The 20,145-nt window shown below is 56.6% G+C and overlaps 1 protein-coding gene across 1 annotated transcript in view; it reads left to right on the forward strand.

Moving 5' to 3' along the window:
* Window positions 1-18,941, forward strand: part of SLC4A5 (solute carrier family 4 member 5) — a 41,847-nt gene extending 22,906 nt beyond the window's left edge. Inside the window, exons 13-25 of the mRNA XM_044417374.1 lie at window positions 4,869-4,930; window positions 6,432-6,632; window positions 6,814-6,927; window positions 8,562-8,723; window positions 9,314-9,492; window positions 12,996-13,068; window positions 13,280-13,348; window positions 13,866-14,039; window positions 14,601-14,774; window positions 15,503-15,572; window positions 15,948-16,057; window positions 16,176-16,357; window positions 18,776-18,941. Coding sequence (XP_044273309.1) covers window positions 4,869-4,930; window positions 6,432-6,632; window positions 6,814-6,927; window positions 8,562-8,723; window positions 9,314-9,492; window positions 12,996-13,068; window positions 13,280-13,348; window positions 13,866-14,039; window positions 14,601-14,774; window positions 15,503-15,572; window positions 15,948-16,057; window positions 16,176-16,357; window positions 18,776-18,941 — 1,736 coding nt within the window. The remainder of the gene's footprint in view (window positions 1-4,868; window positions 4,931-6,431; window positions 6,633-6,813; window positions 6,928-8,561; window positions 8,724-9,313; window positions 9,493-12,995; window positions 13,069-13,279; window positions 13,349-13,865; window positions 14,040-14,600; window positions 14,775-15,502; window positions 15,573-15,947; window positions 16,058-16,175; window positions 16,358-18,775) is intronic.
* The last annotated feature ends 1,204 nt before the right edge of the window (window positions 18,942-20,145 follow it).

Below are 20,145 nucleotides of genomic sequence, written 5' to 3' on the forward strand. Positions count from 1 at the left end.
CAGCTCCTTCGGAAAGGACGAAAACGCCTGTCTTGGAAAAGAAATAAAAGTTAAACTTGGCTAAGTACAGAGAATTTACTGATTTTAAGATAAAATTTGAAATTTGTTAAATACATGCAATGTATTGATTTTATTTAATAAATAACTGAAATTTATTTAAGATATTTAAAATGTGTCAAACACATAAAACTTATGTATTTTAAAATAAAATTTAAAATGTGTTAAAAACATAACATTTATTGATTTTATTTAATAAATAACTAAAATTTATTTATTTTAAGCTATTTAAAATGTGTTAAATACATAACATTTGATTTTATTTAGTAAATAAACTTTATTTTAAAATAAATAAAATTTAAAATGTTAAATGCATAAAACTTATGTATTTTAAAATAAAATTTAAAATGTGTTAAAAACATAAAATATATTGATTTTATTTAATAAATAACTAAAATTTATTTATTTTAAGCTATTTAAAATGTGTTAAATATGTAACATTTGATTTTATTTAGTAAATAAACTTTATTTTAAAATAAATAAAATTTAAAATGTGTTAAATACATAAAATTTATGTATTTTAAAATAAAATTTAAAATGTGTTAAACACATAAAATATATTGATTTTAAAATAAATACAATTTAAAATTTGTTAAATATAAAAAATTTATTTATTTTATTTATTCAACAGAGGGGAATAAAACCTCAGTAGCTTTTGACCCGCTGCTCAAACCCCACAAGAAGGGTAGTTATATCCATCTGCCCCCACCTGCCTGCCACACAGTGTGGTGGGAAAATAACCACCCACGGCTGGTTTTATTTATTTTATTTTATTTATTTTCCGATTCATACCCTGCCTTCTTCCTACCAAGGGCTCAAGGCAGCTTGCCTCATTCTCCTCCTCCATCTTGTCCCCACAACAACCACCCTGCGAGGCAGGCTGGGCTGAGCGTCTGTGCCTGGCCCAGAGTCACCCGGCGGGCCCCATGGCCGAGCGGGACCCGGACCCGGATCGCCCGAGCCCCAGTCCCTCGCTCTAACCACTACGCCACCCTGGTGCTCAGGGCTTTCCGCCACTGGGGTCCGGTGGTCCTGGCCACCGCCTGGCAAGGAGGCCGCCCCAGGCAAGACCGGCTGCCCTCCACCCAGTCCCATCAGCCCCAGCCATGGTGTCCAGGGCGGGCGTTGGCCAGGGAGGCGTGGGCACGTCCCAGGCGGAGAACCCGCATTCTCCCAGGGAGACCTTGCCGGAACCCCCAGCGAGCGGCCCCTCCGTGCTTCCCGCCCCCCCCCCCCCCGGCCCCCCCCGGCTTCCCCCCCCCCCCCCCCCGTTTCCCTCGGATTTCCCGTTAGGAACAGGAACAGCCGCCTGCGAGCAGCAGCTGGTGACCGTTCGGTGGCAGAAATGGCACCGGCCCGTCACGGCACGGGGCGCCAGCGGTGCTGGGGATTTCGGTCCCTCGCCCCGGCCCTTTCCTGACCCTCCACCGCGAGCCGAGTGGACGCGGGCCGTTCTGCAGCCTGGCCGTGTCCCCCTGCCGGACCAGCGTCTGGAAGGAGCCTCTGTTCAGTGGCGTCGCTTGGCATGGTGGTTGCGAAGGAGGCGCGTTCTGGTGGCGAAGCCATCCGGGTCGGGGACGCGAGACCAAACTCGCTCCTTCCGGTGCCCCATTACGAGACGAGGTGCATTTTTCTTTGAGGGCAACTCTGCGTGGCAGAAGGTCGTTGCTGCATCACTCAGTTGTTGGCTGCTGCGGCATGAACGCTCTTGGCGCCATACAATTGAAGCAAGACAGTAAAACACAAGAATCATGGCAATAGAGATGCAAAGAGCAGCAGAGGAGCCACAATTAAAGCCAGCTATTTTGGGAGCTTAACGAAACGCCTGTCACTTAGCGCCAGGATGAGCTAAGGACTGACCCCGGGGGGGGGGGAGGGGTCCCCTTGAAGGACAGCTCCTGCTCCTGTCCTCACTGCCTTGCCCAGTCCACATGGGCAGTGTGAGCGAGGCCACAGCTGAAGCGAGCGTGGCAGCCGGCGCATCCCCGGGCCGCTCGTGTGCACTGCGGGGCCGCGGTCGCAGCAGAGGCCTCTGGTCCCGTCCGAGCCGAGGCATGCCAATGCGGATCACGGCCCCGCACTCCTGGCACCGGGGTGCTGATGTGCCGACGGCGCCTGTGAGCACCTGCTGCCCTCATTGGCTGGGACGAGCCCGATCCACCTCCAGATGGCCTAGAAGGATGGGCCCAATGCAGCGCTTAGAGGAAAGGGAAATTAATTTGCCTGAACCGTACGGTCTCATTCATGCTGCCTGCCGGACCCCCAGAACTGGCACTGGATCCATGCCAATCCGCTTGTGAGCGGGAGATTTGGCATGGCGGCTCCCTGGCATCCCACACGTGGTGGTTAGGACGCCGTTGCTGCCATTCTGCTCGCGGTCGTCTGGGGACGGCCACGTTAAGTTTGCTGTTTCAGCTGTCCACTCCTGGTATCCAAGAGGGTATCAGATGCCCACTTCTCTCTCCTCTTTAGACTGAGAGTATGTGTTATCGTCACATTTTGGTCCTCTACATTATTTTTGTGTGTGTGCTAGTTATGCCTTCTTATTACTGTAACTGATTTGTACCATTTGTCTCTGCTGCACACAACTATTTGGCTGCTTTCAATCTCAAGTGAGTATCATTTTATAAATATTAAAACTATTTAATATTTGATACTCGTACTTCTTTTGCTTTTTGTTATTACTTTTATCTCTACACAGCCTACCTCAAGCATTTAATGGGCCTTCTCATTCCAAACTTTTTTTTAACAAACCAGAAACTCGCTCAGTCAATGCTGCCGACTTTTTTAGTGTGAGCACTTCTACTGCTATTCAAAGTCACAAAATGTCTGGTCCTGGAAAATCAGGTGGTTGTGGAGAAAAACGTTGTCACAGCCCTGTAACGAGGCCTGGAAGGGCTAGTGGGCAACGTCTCTGTTTGCTCGGTTTGGCTTTGGTTTCCTCAGCAGTGCAAAGTGGATTCCAGCGCCCCAAAAGCAAGCAAGCAAAAAACTCTGATTCTAATCCAGCAATTGTTTCTTCATCAATTCTTCTAAAGTGGTACACCACTGGGAAAAATCCTTGAAGAAGCGTCTCCTCTGCAAAATAACTGGCACGATTGTGCAACAGCAGACCCAACCGGCAAGTGCTGTAAAATAGCCCCTGTACATGGCTGTGTTCAGCCTGGTGAGGTGTTTTCAGGCCCAGCTTCTCTGCCGGCCACCGCGGTCGTTCCGTAACGTGGAGGAAAGCTGGAAGACACACGGTCCTCCTGCAGAACGAGCTGCTGCAGCTCCTTCCAGGACCCCTCAGGCCTCCAGGATTTCCTGGCCCTGGCTTTGGCTTAGCCGAGTGCAGAGGCAGCTCCTCTGAGACCCTCGGGAGTAACCCTCTGGAACAGCGATGTCGGGTCATTTAGCTCCAATGCTGGAGCTTGGGGTTCCCCAGAACTCCCTGCAAGGGCCTCCTTGCTCTCTCCGGCTATTTTCTTCTCGAAAAGGTGGCTGGAAGGGAGATGGGATGCTCTTTGCTGCTGTGAGGATCCAAGAAGGCAGGAGGAGAACTACTTCCAGAGAGCCTCAGCTGCAGGTGGGGTAGGAATGAAACAATATATAAACAAACACATAAATAAATACATTCTAGAGAAGATGCCCTTTGCTGAGCACAGGGATTGATGGTTTGACTGGAGATGCGGCTTTTCCCTATCGTGTGGGCTTTGGCTAGTAATTCCCAAACCCAAAAGACTTCCCAAAGAAGGCAACCAAGTGAAAAAGCATTGCTTGTAAAAAAGCAAATGACCAGCCTGTATTATGAATGAGCCGTGGGGGGGAGGTGGTGCTCCCTCCTTCTGCCACCCCAGGAAAGCTTCTCTGTACTGGATGGGCACCTCATGTGTTTTGAACTGTGATCTTCCCAGTCTGAAAGGCGATGCTTTTGATGCAAAGAGTAAATGAGCAAAGAATAGTCTTGCTACTAACCAGAAAAAACCCACCTTGGAGAATCTGGGGGAGAAGGAACAGGGGGTGGGCTCTAAGGAGCTTGTCCACCCACTTTGTCCTTACAAGAACCCCTCAAGTAGATGGCGGATTGCCCAAGGGCATCTCGTGAGCTTCACAGTTGCGTGGGGTTTTTACTGTGGGTGCCCTAGTCCCTACTCCGACACTGTAAGTACCACGGCACATGAGCTCTCAGTTGGACGTGGCTTTATAACTTTGCACAGTCTCCTATTGATAGCTCAGGGGTCTGTCTGAAAAGAAAGATGAGGAGTGCGATGAAGGCCCACCACTGCCTCTTCCAGGAGGAGAAGGCAGTCCACTCACAGGCTGGAGAGCCTGCCGGCCCCGCTCCACCTGTGCCCGACCAGGTGCGCCATCGACAAAGTGGGCTTCTCCCAGAGGTCGGAGGCGGGGCTTGGAAGCTGGCCTCTCCCCGTTGCCACAGCCCATTTGGCGGCCCACACGTGATGTTAATAAGGAAGAAGTTTCTGCTGGAGGTAGAACCAGGGCTGTGGACTCCAGCTTTCCAGCTTCCTCCATGCCGGGGCGAGGGTGCACCGGCATTACCCTGACTGAGGGAGCTGTCATCCTTACGCTGATTATCTTGCATCCCCAAATTGAATTGGGGTTTTGGAAAATGGCACGGGCCAATTACCTCCCAGTGATCAGATTGTGCTGAAAGCAGTGTAAATGCTGGCTTGCCCGCGCTGGCTGCCTTGTGCCCCTCAAAGGGCCGTTGTTCAAAATCGTGCACGATGGTGCCTTCAGAAAAATCCTGTATTTTGCCTACTAGACCTTAATGTATTTTTAAACCATAACAAACTCCTTTTCTGCAGTGAATACAACATTGTTCAATGCTTCAGCTCCGCTGGCACCAAACAACACTAACATTTCTGTGGTAAGTAGCCAGAACTTTGCCTTTTTCTCCCTCCCCCAGCCCCACTGCCCTCCCCAGTGAACATAGGAACATAGAAACAGCACGAGTCAGAAGGGGTCTCCCGGGCCATCTAGTCTGACCCCTGGCTCCAGCCGGCTGCGTTCACGACGTGCCCACCATGTGCATGTCCAGCCTGTCCTTGAACACCCCCACCGATGGGGCCTCAGCCACCTCCCGTGGAAGCCCATTCCACACCCTTGGGGTCCTGACTGTCAGGAAATGCTTAGAATCATAGAAGAGTTCCTGGCATCCAAACTGAATCTTGGTTCCCGGAACTTTGCTCCATTGGAACATATCCTGCCCTCCACTGCAGGGGGAAAAAGGCTGTGACCCACCTCTGCGTGGCACCCCCTCACGTACCTGTGTGTCACTAACAGGTCCCCTCTGAGTCTCCTCTCCAGGCTGAAGAGACCGAGCTCCCTCCATCTCTCCTCATATGGCTTCCCTGCAAACCAGCCACCCTCCTAGTGGCCCTCCGCTGCACTGATCCCAACCTTGCTGTCTCCCTCTTGTAATGAGGGGCCCAGAACTGAGCACAAGACTCCAGCTGCAGGTGCACCAGACAAAGGGTTCATGGTGGATGTTGTACCCAGCCCAAGGGTACTCCAGTAACACATGCCGTTGCACTGGGGCTGCCTCTGAGTTCCTGCCATGCCTGATCAGACCCAGAGAGGGATTCCAGAGAGGGATTCCAGAGAGGGATTCCAGCCACTTCTCAGCCGGTCTTGGCTAGCCAGAAGTAGAACCGTAGGTACAACCCCGACTTGCCAAATCCAAGAGGAAACTCTACTTGAGTGCTCCATCTGCACCGCTGATTTTGGCCAGGGCCAGCATCTGGCTGAGAACTTGGCATGAGCCCGGAAGTTGCCCTGGCAAAGGCCACGCCGTCCCAGGCACTCCAGGCTGCCTCAGGCGAGCACTCATCCCGGGGAAACCTGCAAGCGTTTTTCTGCGAGCAAGTGCCGTGGAGCGTGGTCCGGCTGGTCCCAAGAAAAGGCAAGGAACCGAGGCTTCCAGCATCCTCACGGAACGGTGGCATCTGCTGCCACCTGGCGGGTGTCTGCAGAGTTTCGTCTGGCCCATATTTAGGAATTGTTGAATGAGGGAGCTCACCGCAAGTTGCCCAAGGGCTGAGTGTGAAAAGCCATTGTTAAATTATCAGTTCAATCATATCCTACAAAATGATTCCAACTGGATCGGACCGACTGAAGGGGATGTAAATATTACTTTGGATAAGCCTCAAAAAAAAAATGTGAATGCCTTTGCAAATCTGTGTTTGCATTTCCGTCTGTAATTATGCCAAGTTTAATAGGCAAGGCACGCATCTTCACTCGAAGGCTTTAAGAGCGGGCCTTGACTGGCAGGCGCCTGTCTGTTGCATTTTAGATATTAGCGGCTTTTCTGTGTTATTCCCCAGCATCCTAATAATATTATGGTTTATTTTCTTTTTCTACCTTTCAAGTATAACCCTATTAATGTAACAGCCTTGGACTGGACTCAGCTGAGCAAAAAGGAATGCCTGAAGTATGGCGGAAGCTTGGTGGGGAAATCCTGCAAATTCGTCCCCGATCTGGCCCTCATGTCTTTCATTCTCTTCTTTGGGACATACTCCATGACACTGACTCTGAAAAAGTTCAAATTCAGTCGCTACTTTCCAACAAAGGTAAGCGGCCAAGGAATGCTCCAGCGAAGCAACACGGAACCCAGCACAGCCCCCACGTGTGGCGCACTTTGCTCACAGGGCCCCTTCCCAAGAGACCCTCCCTCTGCGGAGACGGCACGCTTGATCCGGACGCAGCCCTCCGCTGAACACGCCTTTTCTTTCCAACCCCGTGTGCTTCTAGGTCAGGGCCCTGATTGCTGATTTTTCCATTGTCTTCTCCATCCTCTTCTTCTGTGGAATAGATGCCTGTTTTGGACTGGATACTCCCAAGTTGCATGTGCCCAGTATAATTAAGGTTTGGATGCCTTTGTGGGTTTTGACCTGCTCTTTCCCTCTAACATTCCTCTGCTCCACCCCTTTTCATGCTTCTCCTGATAGCATCTGTTTCTCTCATGTGCCTTGGTGGTATAGAAGTGCAAGAACAGAGGGCAGAGAACCGATGCAGGGTGCAAAGGGCCGGGCCGCGGTTGGAGGCTCTCCGGCTCCAGAGTTCAGCACCTTGTGGTGCTGGCTGCAGCTCATGGCTTTCAGGCCCCGCGAAATGGATTTTGCCAGAAGTGGGCTGGGCAGGAGGCGGCTGGGGCCTCCCTGTTAACGACAGCAGGACCGGCAGCAGCTCCAGCCCAGTCCTTCCGGCTGGCAAGGCGCCAGCGCAGTTCACGACAGCCCTGTCAGCCCCCTCTCCACTCCCCTCCCTCGGCTGCGGGGGGAGAAACCTGCTTCAGGTGGGGGCCATCCAGGGGTGTCTTTGCTCCCGAGGGAAGCAAGGGGTTCCCTGCCTCTCGCAGCTGGGGGAAGAAGGCCTGGCTGCGGAAGGGCGGCTCAGCCACCTCCCAGAGCTGGCTGAACCCCCGGCTTTGCGCAGGACGTGTCGCCTCCGCCGGGCGATGTGCAAGCTCAGACAAGTTCACCCGTGCCGGAAGCCTCAGCAGCTGCATCACCCATCCTCTCACAGCTGTGGGTGGGGAGAACAGCAAGAGACCCTCCAGAAGGTGGGGCTTGGGGCCAGCTGTCCCCCAAAGGAAAGCAGGGAGGCTCCGGGGGAGTCCCCGTGGGTGGGTGGCCCCCTCCTGCATCTTGGAATGGGGCAGTCTCGTGGCAGCAGCCTGAAGCCTGAGCTGCTGGCAGGGGCTGTCCTGCTGCAAGGCTGCCCACCTGGGAAAGAAGCAGGGATGAGGTGGTGGCCCCCCCAGGGGGCTCTCGTGGGCACCGAGCGGTCCAGATCCCTGGCGCTGGGCTCACGAGGGTGGCGGGCCCCTCCCAGGGGACCTTAAGCTCCTCAGGTCGAAGCCTTCGTGGGCCATGCTCCAGGTAGTGCTCTAACACAGCCACTTTCTGCTCTCTTTCTCTTTTCTGTGTTCTCTCTCCTCTTTCTAGCTCCGTAAGCTTATTAGTGACTTCTCTATCTTCATGTCCATACTAATGTTTGTTGGTCTTGATGTTTTGTTTGGACTGAATACTCCAAAATTGCAAGTGCCTACAGATTTCAAGGTAACTAAAGCGATGATGGCATCAGGGGTCCATAGCCCCAAGGTGCACCCCTCGCATGCACTCGGTTACCCAAAGGTGGCGCCCCCGCCAGTCCGCTCCTGGCCCACACGAGCCCCTAGACACCTCCCCAGCCGGGCTGCTCCATCCATCCCAGGTTTCCTTACCTTCTGATTTATTTCACACATCCTGGGATGTGCAGCACACCTGCCCTGGACCTCCTGGGCTGCAAACGGGCCCCCTGCCCCTCTGGTGTGGGAACCCCCCCTTTGTTCAGCAGGACACGCAGATGCTAGTGCTTGTGCCATCAGCGCCAGAAGGAAGCGAGTCCCCTGACGGGCAGGACAGGCACACGCAGGGACAGAGAAAGCCCTCCGCGCGCGCGCCTCGAGCAGGCCCCTGGCGGGGCTGCGGGTGACCCCTGCCGACCTGTGCTTCCAGCCCACCCGCGTGGACCGAGGATGGTTCGTCTTCCCCTTCGGGAAGAACCCTTGGTGGATCTACCTGGCCAGCGCCCTTCCGGCCCTCCTGGTGACCATCCTGATCTTCATGGACCAGCAGATCACGGCTGTCATCGTGAACAGGAAGGAGCACAAGCTGCGGGTACGGCTGGCCAGGCCTTTCCTCCACCGGGCCGTGCGCGGACCCTGCATCGAGGGCGGGGGGAGGACTGCCTGGCGCGGGGCCCTGGGGTGCGAGCCCCTCAAGCACGGCACGGCCTCCAGGCAGGCCAGGAGCAAGTGCAGCGGCCGCCAAGCTCGCCGGCCCATGGCTCGCTCCCGAGGCGCCGTGGCGCACGCCCGCAGCCCCTGCCTCGCCTCAGGCCTTCCCGTTCACAAGCGCCGGTGGGCAGCGGGTGCGTCTCCCACACCTCGTCGCGTGGGCAGGCCGTGCTCTCTGTGATGGTTCTCAGCTGCTTGAGATTTGTGCCGTGCTTTACTCCCTCTTGTCCAACACCTTGAGTCTTTCTTTTGAGAAGAGTCTCCAGACTGTAAATAGTAATGATAACCTTCAAGGAAAAAAAATCACCCACCCTACATGCAAAGTCGTGGTTTGTCCAGCTTTGCAGCAGATTAGGTGGGGCAGTGCTCGACATCAGGGCTCCAACCCCCCTCTGCTGGTGCGCGTTTTCCTGCTTTGGCCACAAAGGGCGGGCGCGGTCCCTTCCTCTAACGGAGGCCTGACTTTTCCAGAAAGCAGCCGGCTACCACCTGGACCTCTTCTGGGTGGGCATCCTCATGGCCGTGTGCTCCTTCATGGGGCTCCCATGGTACGTGGCAGCCACGGTCATTTCCATCGCGCACATTGACAGCCTGAAGATGGAGACGGAGACCAGCGCACCGGGAGAACAGCCCCAGTTCCTGGGGGTGAGGTGAGCGCTCCTTCCAACCCCCGGGGGGCTTCTCTTCCCCTCGCAGAGGCTGCGACCATGCCCGGGCAGTGGGGAAGGTTGGCCTGTCGGAGGGCAGGCCGGGCCAGGCCTTCCTGTGGAGGAACAGGCTGTGGCTGATGGAAGCAGACTCCTTTATTCCATCACAAGTCTGCAGAATGGGTTTGCTGGGCCTCCTCCTACGTATCTTGCTGACCGTCCCGTCCAGCCTCCCCACCCCTCGGCAGTGCAGTCACCCGGTCCGTTCCCCTACCTGCGGACCACCTTCCGGGGGGCCCTGGTCCTGGGCAGGGGATTAGCCTCGCTCACTCAGCTGCCCACCCAGGCACAGCCTGGCAGGGACCATGGCCCCGCAGCACGGGCCGACGGCGCCACGGCGAGAGGGCAGCACAAGCCCAGCCACGGGTCCCCGGGGATGCTGCCCTCGTCTCCTCCTCCCAAGCACACAACACCTGGAGCTGGCCTTCCGGCTGGCAGGGTCCAGGGCCCACGTGGCTGGAGCTCCCGACACGTTGCCCCTCTTGCCGCAGGTGTCCTGGCTGCCCTGGAGGGCCCAGCCAGCACTTGGGGGCGCTGGAGTGGGCTTCCCCCACCCCTGCAGGATCAGAATCCCTTTCAGGCTAGCTGTGTTGGGGGAAGGGTTGCCTTTCACCCGTGGGGGCATCAGGAACACAGGCTGCCCTGAGCTTGTTGTGACAGCTGCAAGCATCCCTTTTTGAAGGGCCCAGGGCGCCTTGGGGTCTTTGCCAGGTTGGTTTGTTGTGCAAAAACTTGTGTGCAAACTTTTTGATTTGGGAGGCTTTAAAAACAGTCTAGGTGCAGTTGTGAATCACTGTCGGCCTTTCTTTTACATGACTGGGCAGCCCCTCCAAGGTGCTGCCAGGCGCTTTGAGGAGACTATCTGGAGCTGGTTAACTGAGAACCCCCTCAGGGGTTCTTAGCATTTCTTGCCATTTGCTACTGACTCTGCTCTTCAGCTTCCCTGAGAGGCTCTCTGCAATCTTGGCTTTCTGTATGGCCCCCGTTTGCTTTCCAGAGCATCGCCAAGCGCCCGGCAGGGCCCCTGTGGCTTCTCCCATTTTTTCCTCCCTGGAATTGCTAGATCAAGTCCGGAGCGAGCGACTCCCTTGTTTCCCCCTCTGCCTTTGGAAGAAGCAAGTTACCAGCGAGGCAGGCCAGGAGGTGGGCAGGGAGACCGTGCCCACCGGCTATCAGGGCACTGATGGATCTTCAACCTGCCTCGGGAAAGCCTCGCCCTCTTCTCCTCCTCAGTTCAGGGACTCATACCCACTCCAGTGACAGCATTGCCTGTTATCCCTCCCACTGTTGACTCTAGCCCAGGCGCCACCTTCTTAATTTTCTTGCATTTCTGGGCACTCCTACCTTTTGGGACACCTCCTCCCAGGCCCCGCAGGTTTTTGCTCTGTTGGAACAGCTGGTGCCCCTTCCACCGCACCAAGTCCCGGCCACGCCTATCGAGCCATGTCTGTCTTGCGGAATCAAGAGTTCCAGGGTGCCCTGTTTTATTCCCATACTCAAGCACTAGTATAAAGGCACTGAATGTCACTGACTTTCTGTCCCAGGGACCCCCCTGCTTTACTAGGGAGGGGTTTCCCAGGCCCTTCGCCAGCTGTCCTTCCTCATCGTTAGGTCCCACCTCGGCGCGTTCGCCTCCATGGCCCACAGGATCCTGCTGCAAGTCTCCTGAGCAAGCTCTCCATTCCTGGGTAGCCTGTCCCTCCCAGACTCCATGCAGCCCAGCCCCGGGGGCCTGGTCCAGCCAAGGCCGCCGCAGGGTAAATTCAGGAATAAGCAAGGATGACACCAAACCAATTCTAGGAAAGACCGCATGCAGTGATGGAAAGGGGGTGCAGGCAGGCAGAGAGGGGGAGAAATTTACACACAGCTTCCCAGTCGGCCAAGCGTCTCTCTGGGGCAGTGCTGCTCCGGCGCACACACACTCCTGCTGCACACCGAGAGCCAAAGCAGAAGCCGGCAAGCTCTGGGTTTTACCCGGGTCTCCTTTCTCCCCACGGCAGAGGCTACTGGTGAGCTGCACGCAGGGGAGCAGGACGAAGTGGGTTCAGCTAGAACAGTCTCAGTAAAACTGCAGCTTCCTTTCTCACAGCACAGCAGCGTTTATCTAAGGAATACGTATAATCAGGGAAGGCACCTTCCAGACACTTCTCTCTGCAAAACCGCTCTCTCTCAGCTGAATGGTTTTGAGCTTTCCCTCTAACGGTGCAGCGTCCGTGCAGTGCTCATGACTGGGCTCAGCCACGCTGCCCCTTCCCTCACGGACGGGCAAGAGGGGATCCCCGCTGGCGAATGGGGGGGGGCAGCGGCTGGTCGCTCCTGCGTTCCGTTCCCATCTTGCCCCACGGCTGAAGCAACCTACTTCTGCAGCAAACTGGCCTGGCTGGGACACGTCTGCTTTGGTCCTTGTAGCAGGACGGCCCCAGCTGTGACCTTCTCCTTGCTGCCAGGAGCCTCTGCTCAGTGAGGCTCTGGCATCTTCCCTCCGGAGCGAGCGAAGCCGGAAGCGCACCGCACAAAGCTCTCTGGCTGCTCCTGTCCGGAGTCCCACTGCCGCTGCAGACTTCGCTCGCTTTTCCAGTCCTTTGTGAGGTGTGGGAAGACATCACTTTCCCCTCAGAAACCTGAACTGCGCAAGCACCACCTCACCTCAAAGCAACGTTCTTGACTCATATGGCGATTGCCTCAGGGTCACCTCTTCTTAGAAAATCCCTCCATGCGCCGCTTTTCCCCACACGCTGTTAATTGATTGCATCTTGCTGCTCTTGTTCTAGAGACAGTTTTACACATACACAGGCCTGTTCTTCCCATTTTTCTGCCTTTTCTCCTGACAACCGTTTCTCATTCAAACCCCAGGAACTGCTCATTCTACAGGGCAATTAGATGGTTTTTATAACAGTGATAGTTTAAGCTTGTGTCCTGCACTTTTAAGCTGGATCATATGAATCTTCTAACAAATTGCTGGGCCCTGGTAGTGTCCATCCTCGAGTACTTGAGGTAGAATGTGAATAGCTGATCTGACAAAGTATGAAAAATCCCAAAGATCACGCTTTATGCTACAGAACGGGAGAATTCCAGGGGAAATTGGGGGGGGGGGGGTCCAGGAAAGTACTCACTGGCTGGCCTATTCTGGCTAGACTAATTGAAAGCATGATTTTAATATATTACAAAGCAGACAAACAAGCAAACAAATGCTGAAAAGAATCAACAGGACTTCCACAAAGGGGTGAACTGCCACCAGTTTGTGGCAAAAAGGAAAATAAACTTTGGAAGGCCACGGTGGCCTGATTTCGCTTGAAATGGTGGCAAGCAAGGTACTCCTCACCCACGGTGCGCATTTTCAGGGGCACCTCCGTGGTGGCACCGTTTGGGGGGCTGTGGGCAATGGCGGCAGCATCGGAGGGAGCTTTCAGGAAGGGCCCCATCTCACCACCTTCGTTCTTCGGCAGGGAGCAGAGGATCACGGGCATCATCGTGTTTGTCCTGACGGGGATCTCCGTCTTCCTGGCACCCATCCTCAAGGTACGGCCCCCTGCCTGCCACCGTCAGCCGTGCACAGGCAAACCTGGCGACCCCCGGCTCCCTGAGCCTCGGCCCCAGCCAGCCCCTGCCCATGCAGCTGCATCCGTGGCCCCCGCTGCCCCATGCTGGGTGGCCCACTGCCCAACACCACCAGCGGATTCCTGCCTCCCAAAGGTCCTTCCTGTCTCACCAAGCGCTCCTCTCTCCTCAGTACATCCCAATGCCGGTGCTGTACGGGGTCTTCCTCTACATGGGCGTGGCCTCCCTGAACGGGATCCAGGTAGGAGCAGGAGTTGCTCTGGCAACCGTCCCGGTACTGCGAGTCGCTGCCTTGATGGCCTTGTCGCCATCTGAATCTGCTTGCCAGTTCAGTCAGGCCCGGAAGAGCTACACGGGTCCGTGGATCAGGACACGAAGGACGCTGGGCAGCTGCGGGAGGTGCTGGGTGGGGGGTGGGGGCGCAGTGCTGGCGGAAAGCTTGCCTGGGTGCTCCGGCGACCTGCGAGGCCAAAAGGCACTGCCCGGCCCTGCAAGCCGAAGGCCACGGTGCGGCTCAAAAGCTGGCTGCCCCTCGCCTGGGTCACGCCACTTGGCCACAGCTTGCCCGAATCGGACTGTGAGCCCCCTGCAAGAGGGCTTCAGTGGCTCCGCACTTCGCCTGCCTGCCTGCCTGCCTGCCTGCCTGCCTGCCTGCCTGCCTGCCTGCCTGCCTGCTGCTGGGAGGAACAAGAGTCTAGAAACAGCCCCCCCCCCCGCCTGCAACTGGCATGACTGCCCAGCCTGCTTCCCCCCAACAGTTCTGGGATCGCTGCAAGCTCTTCCTGATGCCAGCCAAGCACCAGCCCGACTACGCCTACCTGCGGCACGTGCCCCTGCGGCGGATCCACCTGTTCACCGCGGTCCAGATCGTCTGCCTGGCCGTGCTCTGGATCCTGAAGTCCACTGTGGCCGCGATCGTCTTCCCGGTGATGGTAGGCGCTCGCCCGGCACACCGTCCGCAGCCTCTCGCTCGGGGAAGGCTGCGACTCGCTCCAGTGCCAAATGGCCAAGCGGGGGCCGCCTCTCGGCCCCCGAGAGCGTGAGCGAGCGAGCGAGCAAGAGCGTTCACCCGCTTTAGAGGCTCCCTGCCCCAGAGCTCATACGAAAACAGATTCCATCAGAGCCGGCAATTGCCAAGCCCAAACTCAGCCGTCCCGAGCCACTTCTGCTTTGGCACGTGCAGTAAAAAAGCCAAGCTCCTTCCCTCTTCCGCCCCAGCAGTGCGTGCTTTGCACTGCCCAAGCGGGCTTTAATGCCCCCCCCCCGGCCCCCCCCAGCTCTCTCCACTGCTGAACCCACCTCAAGACAGTCTCTGAGCATGTTGCGCCCAGTGCGGTGCAAAATCATCCACTCGCAGGCTGCAAGTTGGCCCCTTCATGGAAGTCGGGGGCTCACTGAGCTAGATTGGCTGGGCACACAAAGACCGCTCTGAAGCTGCGGCTGCTGGCCTGGCCCACTGCGATCTTACGGGATGCCTCGCTTCTTCCTTTCAGATTTTAGCTTTGATTCTAGTCCGAAAGATGCTGGACTTCGTCTTTTCCCAGCACGACCTGGCGTGGATTGACAATATCATTCCTGAAAAGGATAAGAAGACAGAGGAGGACAAGAAGAAGAAGAAGAAGAAGAAGAAGAAAGGCAATCAAGGCGAGGAGGACAGCAGTGATGAGGTGTGTCCGTGCCGCTTGGGGGCAGAGGCGTCGGCTTTCCGGCCAGGAGCCTCCTTCGGCCCAGGAACAGTGGCTTTCTGAAAAGCCACGCAGGGCCCGGGGCTGCAGTGTGGGCAGCGGGAGGCAGGATGGAGTCGAGTCCACAGACGGGCAAGTCTGTGCCACAGTCGCAGGGCCTGCATCGTGGGCAGCGGGAAGAACCGCGTGTTCCCTTCTTTCCAGGAAAAGGGCTCTGCGGCTCTTGCCAAGGGGCTTGCTCTCCCCTCCCCACGATCTGCAGTGGGCGACGTGGCAGCCCACTGAGGCGCTGGTGACTCCAGGCCTGGGCCAGGGGCTGTCGGGGCAGCGGCCTGAGGGAAGCCATCTAGGCTTGCACAGCGGGATATCCTGCCATAGATGGTTATTTCCGGCGAGGGTCCTGTGGCGTGAAGCGAGAGTTATACGTGGCGCCCTTGGAGACAAACCCCAAAGCAGCTTGCAAAAGAACAGAAATGGGGAAAGAGCCCACCCGCGTGCGGTGGCAGCATCATGGGGCTGGCACGGGGGGCTCAGGGCAGGGAGAGTGCGAACGCACACAGCTCCTGGGGTGCTGAACCCGAGGCCACCCCTTCCCCACATGCACATTCCCCATGAGCCCGAGTGTTGATTCCAGCCCCTAGCGGTAAACTTGACTGTGTCTGTCCAAGCAGGGTTGTTCACGGTCTCTTTTTCCACTTCTCTTTCCCCAGCCCAAGTTCCCAACTCCCTCTGTTATAACAATCCCACTGGAACCCCAAAACCGTATCCATTCCGTTTCCCGTAAGTAGCATGTTCAGGTTCTATCAGGTGTTAAATGAGGGGGCTGCCTTGACCCTCTGGCCACCAGGGCCCGGCTGGCTCCGGCACAAGGCCGGCAAAGCGAGGGGGGCTGGGCGAGGCCCCCGCCGTCCTTGCGTGTGTTCTGCATCCGCGGCCGCCAGGCTGGGCTGCAGCGCAGCTTGTGCCTCAGACTGACCGCCGGCTGGTGCACAGCTTGACTTCTCATGGCGGCTTCCAGCATGTGCTGCACAGCGGGGCAGGGAGGGAGGGAGGGAGGGAGGGGCGTGTGGGTCGTTCCTCCCCGCCACTCAACCTCCAGGGAAAGCCGGGCTGTGCCTCGTTTTTCCAGTTCCCCCGTAAGGCATGCACCCGCAGGTCCCTTTCGGCTTTCCAGCGGGCAGGGTGCTGCAAGTCCCGGCAGCATAGCGTCGTACGAGCGAGCAGCAGCCCCACTTTACGCCCAGCACACCGCAAGATGCCCCAAGGTGTGGCACTTCGGGCTGCCCCGCGGGAGCCGTGGATGGTGCCCTCACGCTCCCCGCAGGGCTGTCCAGGGCTCCCGTTCTCGCCGCGCTCCCCCCGGGCCCACCTTGTGCTTCTCAGCCACGCCCGCCACCTTCCTCGGAGCTAGGAGGACGCCGGGTTAGCTCCTGTGGCCGGTCGTCTCACGACCGCACTCAGCCGCAGCCATGCCACCTCGGGTTCTTTCGTGAAGCACCCAAGGCGGCGGAGAAGCAAAGCCCCGGGGGGCAGGCCTGCGAAAGCGACACGCTCTGGCCCCTGCAGTGAGAGTGGAAGCAGAAGGTGCTGGGTGCAAGCCTCTGCAGGGAGGGCCCTCGTCCCCGAGCTGTGTCCGCGTCCAGCTGGGCCTTCCCCACGGAGCCGCGGCCGGCAGCCTCTTCCGGGGGCATGGGGCAGCGGCGCGACCCACGGCCACCCTGCTCCGCGCAATCCCACGGCGGTGCTCCATGGCCACAGTAGAGGGACGCGCAGCACTGGATTTGGCGAGTGTGTCCGCAGTTTTGTGCCCACGCTGCCCTTGAGGCTGGGGAGGGGGCGGGCTCTCCCACAGAGGAACGGAGCGGGGCCGGCAGGGGCCGGCAAGCGGCACAGGGCTCTCCGGGAGCACAGGCCGACCTTCCACGCCACGCCTGTGTCCAGCACGCACAGTGCCCTCTCCCCCTGCAAGGGGCTCCAGGTCAGTAGCACCCCCCCCGAGGTGGCCCTGCCACGAGCCGGGTGCAAACGGGGCCGGCCTCTGCAGCAGGTGCCGCGGCGCAAGCCCCACCTAGAGGCTGGGAATGGGGGAAAGCGCCGGTCCTGCTGGTCTCAGTGAGGCTTCCGCAGGGGAACGTCTGAGGATTGAGCCTGGCGGCAACCCCCGGAAGGAGGGGTGCCGGCTGGATTTCCCACCTGGGTCCCAGAAGGCCCTGGGGGTCACGCGCGGGGCGAGTGCCAGGTATCCCAGGGACGTTTCCGGGTGGGAGGGAGCCGCCTTTCCCGATGGCCTTCTTTTGGGCACGGTTTTCAGAAGGCGTCCTTTTTTACGAAACAATCTCTTCCCAGAAAGAAAGTGATCAGTGATGGACAGAAGCGCCTTGGCCAAGAGCAATGGCACCTTCGTGAGCCAGGGATTCTGAGGGCGTTTCATTCTGAACCTCCTCCTTCCCTCGGTCTCGGTCTCTTCTTCATGTATTATTTTGCTCTTTACCATGGATCAGGTTCACAAGGATTTCTGTTTCCCTCCAGGAACAAGGTCTCCCAGTTGGAGCATTCAATTCTGATTCCTCCCCTAATGGTTCAGACCTGGATCGCAGGTAAATGGCACATTTAACAGAACAAAAGCTGCACTTAACCATTTTTTAAAATTGAACCTCGCACATTTGGATGGGGCCACAGGCTTCATATGATGGGGAGAAGAATTGCTTAAGGAGCACGAGGGGGGTGAATTTCTGAGGCTGTGCTGAGAACAGGAATGTTGTGCTTTCCATCATAATCGGTAACAAAAGAGGAACAGTTTGCAAAGCAGTTTGCGATCTCTGCTCTGTCTGCCCTCACAATGTTGTGGAGGCCCCATCACTTCTGCCAGCGTAGGAACTGATGGAGAGCAGGAATTGGAGAAAACCATCACAGCCAGGATAGAAGCATCTTCCCCCCTTGGACGCCAAACGCTGAACAGAAAGAGCACGAGGAGAGCCGGTGTCCTGCTCTTCTTTGCCAGGCAAATGCAGGTAGAATCCACAAGCACAGCAAAGACGCCGGCCCATGGCCTTGCACAGAGGCTGAAGCCCAGATGGGCCCGGTGGAGCCCGTGGGAGGTCAAAGCCATGTCGCCAGGAACACAGGGAGATTCCAGAAGAGGTGCTGCTTGGGCGTCCGTGGGACGGCTCAGGCGAGCTCAGCAAGAGGCTTTCATGACCTCGCCGAGTGGCTCGCTCACCGCTTCCCACAACCCACAACCCGGACACTCCGTGGGGTGAGGATGGTATGACAGCAGCCCATCATGGGCTCAGCAACTCCAAAACTAGTCCTGAGTGCTTATGGTGCAGCCAAGCCACAGCACAGGAAACATGGGGCAGGTTGCCTTGGGGCGGATTCCCTCTGTGGGGCTTCTATTTAAAGCACGGGTTGTTTGTGAAGCCAGGTCCAGGCTAAATAACCCACCCGAGAATAGGCACCTCGGTGTGTAACCGACCCACCCTGGCAGTAAGCCACAGGGGTCAGGTTGTTCCCTGCACTTCCTGCAGGGTGTGGTGAGGGTGCTTCGTCCCCTCCCAGCCCCCCCCCATTTTGTCCCTCCTGCAGGTATCCCAGAGGACACCACTGCAGCATGGGCGCCCCCATTGGGCTCGCTGCAATGTTGTTCCCGTTTATTGGGATGCCCCAGTCCAGGACTCCCAGTTTCCCTCAAAACTGCCGCTTTTGAGGCTCTTCCTACAGGGTTTGTCCCTGCAAATGCCTCTGTGACGAGATCATTCATGCCTTCCGTTTTCTTGACAGCTCACCTTTTGACAGTCAAGAAAAACCAAGAGGGGAAAATGAATTTGGAGACCCTTCTGGGCACGATCCCGGGTTGGTGGCTGAAGCCCCTTGCCTTGGAGAGGGAGAAGTGGTGGGCCTCACCTGTCGGTCTGAATTCCTTGCCTGGAAGCTTCTCACGCCAGGGATGAGCCTCTAACTCCCCTTGCCTGCTTTTCTTCCAGTATTACACTTCACCTGAAGATTTCCTGCCCATCTTCTCCTGCCTTTAATTACTCCCGAAACCCCATCTGTGCTGTGCCCCAGGTGAAGATAGAGATGGAGTCAGATTATGACGATACTGACACCGAAAAACACCCTCGGGACATGGGCAGCGAGACCACCCTATAGTCCCTGTAGCGCTCTCGCCTCCTCCCACCCTACCCAAACAGGACTGGGTGTGCTTCTTTGTGGCCGAGCCCAGAGGATGTGGGGCCCCAGCCCTCTCCTCCTGCTAAAGAATTCAGCACCTAAAAACCAGATGACTTGCGGGATTCTATCTTGTTTCGTCAGGCACCACGTGGCAGCTCTTAAGTCAGCAGCTTAAGACCTACCTGAACAACACAGACATGGTTTCTCTGGATTCCAGAACCTTTGGAAACAAAGGAACATTAGACTGCCGGCAGCTTAGCATTTTGGATGCAGGATCCCGCCTTCCCTGCGGACTTCAGCCTCTTCTGCCGAGGCGGGTGCGATGCTTCCAGCGTGCTGCTGCAGCCTTTCTAAGTTGGACTGAGCACTTTCTGCAGCACTCTTGTGCGTTTCCGTGACATCTCTCAACACATCCAGTCTTTTTTCCTTCAATCAGTAGCTGGGTGTGTAACCAGTAGAAAAATCACTTGTCGAGCAATTACAAAGCCAGGAGGAGCCAGAAAAGTCAGATTTCCATCTCCGAGGGGTCGCACGTACCTCCACGCCGTACTGCGGCAGGGTGTTTATGGACCGAGGCCAAGAAGCGACAGGAATGCGTGGCCACCAAGTGGCTTTCAGGCACTGACTGTAAGAATGCAGGTGAGGGAAATAAAGTGGATCGCCCAGGATTTCGAATGGGGACAGTGCTCTGGGAGGGGCGTTTCTGACGCTGCGCAGGGCGGCTGCGTTGTCCTCAACCTTTTCGCTAAACCGAACAGGCTCAGGTCTTCCCCCTTGTGCTGCCACACCTTGTTATTTTAGTAGGATTCATGTTGTGTGGACACCTGTTAAGGTCACGCCGGCTAGTCAGAATGAAAGGGCAACAGCAGGCGCTCACAGCCTCGGGAGGTTACCTTCAAAGATGCAGTTTCCTCCTCACAACACAAAAACCAAGGCTTGTGATGCTGAAACGTCTCGCTGAAAAGTGATCCTTCCGGACTGCCACTTGCAGCACTGGGGAAGAAGGGGCACGCCGCCGCCGCCGCCGCGTGCCGGCCAGGAGCTGCAGAAATTCCACGTCTGCCATTCGTCAAGGTGCTTAGGACCTGCGTGTCTCTCCACGCTGTCACGCTAAAGTGTACCACCAGTCGGGCTTTTACAGTCAAACGCTGAGACTTGCAGTGCTCAGACAGCACTGAAATAG

The sequence above is a fragment of the Varanus komodoensis genome, unplaced genomic scaffold (assembly GCF_004798865.1).
Source record: "Varanus komodoensis strain SLA01 unplaced genomic scaffold, ASM479886v1 scaffold88, whole genome shotgun sequence".
Taxonomy (NCBI): domain Eukaryota; kingdom Metazoa; phylum Chordata; class Lepidosauria; order Squamata; family Varanidae; genus Varanus; species Varanus komodoensis.